This window comes from Spea bombifrons, chromosome 2 (genome assembly GCF_027358695.1).
Source record: "Spea bombifrons isolate aSpeBom1 chromosome 2, aSpeBom1.2.pri, whole genome shotgun sequence".
Taxonomy (NCBI): Eukaryota; Metazoa; Chordata; class Amphibia; order Anura; family Pelobatidae; genus Spea; species Spea bombifrons.
Window position 1 is genome coordinate 121,294,276 of NC_071088.1, and position 8,200 is coordinate 121,302,475.

The 8,200-nt window shown below is 41.8% G+C and overlaps 1 protein-coding gene across 1 annotated transcript; it reads right to left on the reverse strand.

The window, feature by feature from the left end:
* Positions 1-10: 10 nt before the first annotated feature.
* Positions 11-7,089, reverse strand: CKAP2 (cytoskeleton associated protein 2). Its single transcript, XM_053456323.1, has 9 exons — positions 6,816-7,089; positions 5,441-5,528; positions 4,993-5,068; positions 3,722-4,458; positions 2,953-3,202; positions 2,443-2,613; positions 1,623-1,692; positions 927-1,197; positions 11-429 (listed from the first exon to the last, which is right to left on the reverse strand). The coding sequence occupies exons 1-9, from the start codon at positions 6,871-6,873 to the stop codon at positions 183-185; spliced, it is 1,968 nt and encodes a 655-aa protein (XP_053312298.1). The 5' UTR covers positions 6,874-7,089; the 3' UTR covers positions 11-182.
* Positions 7,090-8,200: the final 1,111 nt, after the last annotated feature.

Here is an 8,200-nt window from a genome sequence, read left to right on the forward strand (position 1 = left end):
ATGTTCTCAAAGGGATGCTTTTTTTTTTATAAAAACAAAAGAAATTTTATAAAGTATTGGCCATTGCCATTTCGTATACATAGAGCCCTGCAGAGCAATAGGATTCCTGCAAACAGTAACAAATGTTATTGGCAGCAGCAAGCAAGCAACCGTATACGTGCTACCGTGCATTGGATCTAGGCTCATTTTGGAACGTTTTTCACCGTGACATCATCGAGAGCGTGGTTTTTCCTGAAAATATATGCACTAGGACACGAGTCCAAGTCTTCCAGCTGAGCAATTCCAGAAACACAAGGGTCGTGGTCTTTCAGCATATCCGGCAGATTATGGGACTTCAGCTCCAGGCGCTGGGAACGCCTCACCGGGGTTATGAACTTAAAATCCGTGAAGGTAGAACTACATTCATTCATATGAATTTTTGTCTTCATTCTGTAGGAGGAGGGCACAGCATTTAACACCAGTACGTTCCTGAGAAGAATCATCTGTATCGTTTGTGTAGTGAAATCATGGCAACTTTAGGCAGTTCGGCTAGCTGAGGGGTATTGTGCATTTATATTGCGTCATTACAATAGAATCCGATAGCCACCAAACCGACAATATACAAAAGGACATGAATACATGTATTTGCCACGCTCTTGGAAGCTTAAAATCTATTAGGATCTTAAATGGGAAAACTAACAGGTGGCAGGGACTGCTGGTGGAGGAGGACTTGCTTGTATGGTTCTAAGTGAGTCCTTAAAATTAGAATAAGCGAAGGAGAGCCTGACCAACTTACATTAAAATATCCATTGCCAGCCATGAAAGTGAAACGGGGGCCTGATGGCACATTGATATTCACGGTAAGCTGTTGTTGCTACTTTTTACCAACAGTAGCAGCGTCCTATTTTCTGTATGTAACTTAATCATAAATAAATCTAAGCACTTACTTCTGTAAGTTTGGGGTCGATCGCACATTGAATCTTATCACGGTTGCATCATCTCGGTTTTCTGGTGTCAGGAGCTCAGCAACAGGCTTTTCCTCGTCCTCTATAGTCTGGGTTTCTTCTGATATTGTAACTTTTTTCCCTGTTTTCCTCCTCCTGCTCCTCTTTCCCTTAACAGCATCTCCTTCCTCGTCAACAGGCTCTGATTTAACCTCATTGTCCTCCAATTTTGTGACTTCTGCATTATGCTGGGCTTCATGCTTGACTTCTTCCCCTTGAATTATACATATAAAAAAACATCAGCGTAGTTCTAGCAGTCCTTTTTAAGTAAAAAGAGCTGATAACAGAACTGTTTAAAATGGGGTACCTCAAAATAACATTTGTTATAGGCCGAAAGGCTCACCAATAATGTAAGAAACATCATATAACACTAGCCTAGGGTAGAATATTAATGTGCGGCCACGGCCTGATTAAGGAGGCAAAGTCCTACTGCATCTATAGACCAAACCGATGGGACTTTATATTCAAAGACATCACGTGGGCGCACATTTGCATAGTACTGTCTAATGTCTTATCCTCCGCACAGCAAAAAGGCAAAAGCTGTCACAGCAATCCACCCAGTGTGCTTCATATGTATAAATTCCTCATATAAAGCCTGATCTGGGGGAAACTTGTTGTACAGAATGCAAAATAACGTACTAGAATCAGATGAAACAGCCTTCAGATTTTCCAAAGCATCTGCAAGAATACTCCGCAGCTCATCCAAGGGCTGTGCAAAGAGAGAAAGACGAGCGTTAAAAACAGTGCCATGCCGTGCCATGTGAGAGAAATAACTGGACCAAAGATCAGGTGCAAAATGGCTATTTGTAGATTAGGCTAGACACACCCGATTTACTGTCGTAGTTTAATTGTATATTTTGTTTAAATACTGTGTTTGCCCGAATATAGGTCGTTCCCCCCTCCCCACACACACAGTTTAAAGACGATAACCGGGGGTTTACAGCAGGGATGCGCAATTCATAACGCCCAATGCCGGGGACATGCAGTTCCGGGCGCTGGGCGGGTGTTTTTTCCTTTTTCTTTTAGCCCTGCTGCGGGTAACATAACCTTCCGGTGCTCCACCATAGAAGCCCCGGCAGAAGTGCTGGCAGCGGAGGTTGTCTGTGCGCATTGCTGCAGCCAGTGAACGTTTGCACGATGCGCTAGACACCATCGAGCAAGGTGCATTATGAATTAAGGGGGGACCTTAAAAACAGGCTATTGGTTTTCCGTTTGTACATAACATATGCTGACAAACTGCATAATAATAGATACCAAAAATGTTGAAAAACATGTATTCCTGTTCATTAGATAAAATACTGTTTTACCATTCCACTGTGTATTTTTTCTTTAAATATAATCTTTCTTTAAGGGTGCGGCCTTTAATCGAGCCAATACGGTATATTTATTAAACGCTTTCCAATTGATCCTTATAGTAAAAGAACAAAATGTGTGATGGGAAATCACTGCCCCCACTGACCTGTGCTCCAGCTGCTGCAGCTTCCTCACAAATTGCAATAACTTTTTCTAGTTGCCCCTCACGTTTCTCCAGGTGCGCAAGACAGACCCAGAATTTGGAAAACTTTTTGGCTTCTGGAATACTCTCGATATGTTTCTCCAATATGGCAAGAACATCATCCTTTGGGATGCCCTTTGGTAAGATTTAAGAAAGAAGAGGTGAAGTAGAATATCGTTACATGCTCGAAAAGACCACAATTGTCATTCACATCATGTTAGTTGGTGTTATTCACTATCCCAGCGGTTTGAAGTTCCACAGTGATAACGATTAAACATCTTTCGCAGAACACCCCAAGTAAGGCTTATCTTTCACAGCAATACAAGTTAAAAGTTATATACATTTCACAGAAAAAACAGCAACAAAGCTAAGAAGAAATCCATAGTGCTAAAGAATTACAATAATAATTGAATAGAAGCAGAAGAAATAATCTATAGGACACATATGCAGTTTTGAATATCAATGATCAGATACCTCATCAATTAACTTTAGGCAGTCTCCAAATATCTGTGTGACCTTCTGTGTGAACACCTCCTGCTCATCTTCTTCTGCCATGGCGGCCCAGAAGAATTGGCGAGTTTCTGGGTTCTCTTTCGGGGGATCAGGTTCACTTTTAACATCTGGTTCTTCTTTCCCTACTTTGTTTGCAGTAGAGATCACTACTGCTACGGGAGGCCTTTTCATCACCTTTCCCTTTGCCGCTCTCCACTCCGCCAAGCGGGCCCTGAACATAACACATAAACATGCGTAAGATGCACATCCTACAGCCTAATGTATATTAATGCCACTTAACACATTTGTGGAATTAACTAAAGAAAATTACTATTACTATTACGATGCACAAAATGAAGCCTAAATAATTATACAAACTGAAAAATTTGAAGGTACAATGTCTGCAGCCATAACAATAAAACAAAAATTGCACATGGAGGGGAATACTATTAATTACTACTACAGACTTTTTCGTCACAGAATTTAGAGAAGCCATGATGCATGTCTAAAACACGCACTGGGGGAGTTAGCTATGCATTACTGAAGGCCAGCTCAGTATGAGATATAGCAATGCAAACCTCCTCCCCATTTTCCCATCTAACACTACAGCTGTATTATGCACTTTGAGGCATACAATAGCTGAACTGTCACTTTGAAGTTTTTATTTGGCCCCCAATGCAAATGCATGTAACCACCTGATGCCAAGACCAGCCCTGCCCAGAACATATGGAAACATGCACAGGTTACATACTTCCTTTCCTCTACAGATTCTGTAGGCCTCTTGTATTTATTTCCAGCAGCCACAGGTTGAGCGGACTTGTCTTGCTGAGGTCGGAGCATGGGCTTCACCAGACCCACTTGGATTTTCCCCTTTTTTAAGTCCTCAGGTTGTTTGCCTAAAGTTACAGTCTTTGGAGCCTTATCAGGAACTGGTCTCTGTGACAGCGTCTTGCCCATTGACTTTCTCTCCATGAAGGAACTTGCGGGTCTGTTAGCAGTCGCTGTGTCCTTCTTGTTTGTGATGCCAACACTAGTTGAAGGTCTGATTTGAGGCCCAATCTTTGCCGCAGTCTTTCTTTGCTCAGTGGCGGCAGGAGCTGGCTTCGGCATTTGTTTTACAGTAATGGTGGATGTTTTTAATTTGGTCGCTGCAGTTGTCTGTGCCGTCACTGCTGGAGTTTTGCTGTCTGTACTTACAGAAGTCGCCCTAAAGGAGTTAATCTTGGATTGAATGATTTTTCCGCGATAGATCCCGAGTGCCGGCTTAACCGGCTTCTCTGGGACGCCTTTCACTGTCTCCACTTTTAACTTTACATCCTTAAGCTGTTTTTCTTTTAGACTTTTGGTTTTTAAGAAAGATTGGCTAAAAGTTAAAGTCTGGCTTTCATTTTTCTTTGCCAAGGCAGCTGAATTTGAATGATGTGTGTCTTTTTCAGAATCATTTTTTGCATCAGCAAAAGAGCGCGTCTCAAGGTTTTCTTTATTAACCTGTAATTAAAAAAAAAAAAAAAAGTCAGTTAGCCCATGGACGCAGCTTGACAGCTATTTAATCAATCCCCTTTGACCCAATAGATGCATTATTAAATAGTTATTCTAAATAAATGTATGCATATCCCGAGCATTCTTTTAATCCTCTAATTCTGCCACAGAGAATCTATTCCATATATTTACTACCTTTTTAACTAAAGCAGTGATTTTACCCATTAAATCTTAGTGCTCAACTGTACAAATTAAGTTACCTAGAAAATCCATCAATTACATAATTGACAGGAGTATTTGGATTTCCCCAATTTACTGTACACTCCAAACTGCAGCGTAAAATGTAGAATTGTAGTTTATGTATTCTGCTATTGAACTGGTTCTGCGGGAGGAACACATTCTGAAGACCTAGAACGTTCCAGCTAAATCAAATAATCTCATCTTCTATTATTGGCAGATATTTGGGAGGACTATTTATGGAAATGTGTTACAGCGCAACAAACATAGGAGGTCAAAGGATTCCTACCATAAGATATTACTTACAAATTTTTGCACAGTGGGTTTAACAATTTCTGTTCTCCTTCCATGAGTCTGATTATCTCTCTGTATTAAAGGTGACCTTCGGAATAAGCGAAAGAAAAATTCAGCAGAGTAACCCAACAAAAAAACTTTAGAAAATTATGACATCTTAAAAGCCCAAAGTTGTATGTATGTATGTATGTATGTATGTATATATATATATTTTTTTTTTTATTTCTCTCAAAGTAAAACCCCCCAAAATATACCCCCCACCATTTTCTCTTCATTAAGTCATCCACAGCAATAAAGCTGGTTGATAGCCTCAATTTTAATGGCAGTGGCCCCCGGAGTGTTACACACACACACACACGTTATTCTCTAATAGGAGACTAAAACTGCTGGTAACATTTCCTTTACTGATCACAATGTATCCCCCCCCCAGGTATCTTAAGCTCTTTCATACTTTACTAACCTAACTTCAGGTTTCAGGATCTGCTGAGTAGGTTTCGAAGTAGACATTTTTTTGGATAAATATTCCTCTACTTTTTTTCTTCGTTGTTCTAAAAAAAAAAAACAAAAGAAAAAATTCAGTAAACTGTAAAGTAACACGTACCAAAGAGATGCAGTCAGCGTGTTTCTGCTGTGTAGTGAATGAAAACGAACACCAAACAATAAATCCAGCAGACGGTATGGACAGACAGACTTGTTATAGAGAGGAGGACGCTCAACGCCTTTTTCCACAGCGCAAAACGCATTAAACGCCCGCTTCTCTACATAACGACTCATTTTCATCGGCTGATCTGCTGGGGGAGGAAGGCGCTCCACATTTACACCCGAGCAATCGGCGAGGAGTTATTCTGCCCGTCACTGTGAGACTTGGCTTTACCGTTTGCTACCATGTAGCCAACACGAACAGACATGTAGCCAACACGAACAGACATGTAGCCAACACGAACAGACATGTAGCCAACACAACACACCTTAAGATATATTCTGAGCCATGGGATTTTTTTTTAATGATTCCTTGTCACACCGGTAGGGAGAATACTTTTGCACATTTTACACGCACTTGACAAATTTCAGAACTACCAACCTCCTAACTCAGATCTGGAAGCCGGACCTGCTAGTTTGGGATAGCCCAGTGCTTAACTTACCAGCCACAAGCTCAGCACCTGACTCACAAACGGAGCGCATGAAGTGTGTGTTACTCTACAGTTAGCACGTACAATGGACGCCAACGCATACTTATAATATCTATACGTTATGAATCCCACCACATCAGAAAGCTGGACAACACTGTTCTTTTGATTAATAAGAAACTCATAATTTAGAAATAAGTTACTTGACAGATTTAAGGTGACTGTCGGTTCAACAGTTTCATCATTTAAAGCCACTTACATTGATTAAAGGGTTTACACAGAAGTGTAATGCAATTTAAGGCATTAAACTAAGTACTGAGCAGATGAGAGGGTTTGGAGGGTACAAAACACCGATGTAGTAAATTATCTACTTTCTGCATGGCTGGAGGTAGCTACGGGCTGGGAGAAGGTTCCAGCAAAGGGTGAGGAGACACAGGATGCCCCTATATGATAGCAAGAAACTCCCAGCAAGCATCTGATATATATTACATAACAGGGGATATTAGAAACGTCCAGCCCTGTAGATAGATAGCATAAACAGTGTTGCGGACACCCTAGAGATATAATATAGCGTATTAGTATGGGGACGGCACACCGCGCTATAGTGAATTCTGGCGGCGTACGGTGGATAACCGTAAACGGTTAATAAAGCAAGTGGCGAGTGCTAGCCCAGCTGCTACAAAGTAAAATAGGCCGCCAGCAGCTCACCTTTGTATTGAGGCTGCAGTCTCATGCTGGCTGTCAGCGGCTGCACCACAGTCGCCATGTCCGCTCTTCCCGCACGGTATCCTCTAGTTTCCCCAGATTTGAATGTCGCGCTGTAGCCTAGCCCCTCGTTCCTCTTGCACGACTCGTTTGATTGGACAGCGGCTGAAAGACTCAGCAATCACCATGCAGCTCAGTGGTTTGCTCGGCAGCGATTGGTCAGGTGATGAGGAAACTATCCGAGGACGCGTGTTATTGTTTGCGACCGAATCATTTGAAATTGGATGTCACGTGGCCACCTAACGTCTCTTAGCAGATGTATGCAGTCAGCTGGAGGGGGCGGGGCTTTCTGGAATAACGAGCGTCTTTATTTCACAATTAACGTGTAATGGGATTAAAGCGGTTTGAAATTCTACCGCGCCTCAGTAACGGGCGGCGATTTGAAAATACCAAAGGCGTTTTTTTTTATCTAGCAGCTATTTACGTGTTTAATTTTTAAAAGAATACAAACTGTATCTATGTACAAAAAAAGCCAAACATGTCACATTGTGAGAAAATATTGCTACTTTTGTTTAAACCCTGAAAATTATACTTTGTGACAAGACTTGGAATTCATGGATGTTTCCACTTTGGTTCATTAGCAAAGCAAACCCAAATGAAGTGTGGTAGCCTGTTAGTTTAACGGACAGTCTAAAGTCCAGGACACCCCCTCTGAAAATGGGGGGAAATCGGTCACCTGATATAATAGCTGCAGCAGATGCCCTTCTCCTTTGTGGTCTGATGATCCGTGCCAATGATTGGCTGCTTGAAAGATCAGCGGTAGGAGACTGCTCCCATTGGGTCAGCACTGGCACTGACTGTATGGATATCATGTGCACCGGGGGGGTTCAGCTATCATATGCATTTAAGTGATCAAACCCATGATAGGGTGATATTAGTATTCTACCCAGGATGAGGATTATCACATGTAAAGTGCTGCCCTGCAGCATGTGTGACATATAACCACGCAGAAGGGAATCCGTTATGTATCCTGCTTACTGCTGGGCATAAGCTTTTCAGCAACACGCGAGACAGATATAAACATCTCACAAAGAGACATCTTACATCTCAACAGCTGGTCCAATTAAAGGTATCAGCTTAACCTAAACAATCCATAATATGGCTGTATCCGGTTTCCTATTCATGTCCTCGAAAAAATGGCCAGAGCCGGGGTGGCTAATGCACCCTCTAGAACAACCCCCTAAAATAGTGGATACAATATGTCCTCTGAAAACTGACCCCTTAACGACCAACAATGTCCCAGGGACGTCAGGGCATTACACTATCTTAGAAAGCAATGTAGGATCGCTTTCTTTGCTTAAACAGTGTTGCTATAATGCCTCGATGTC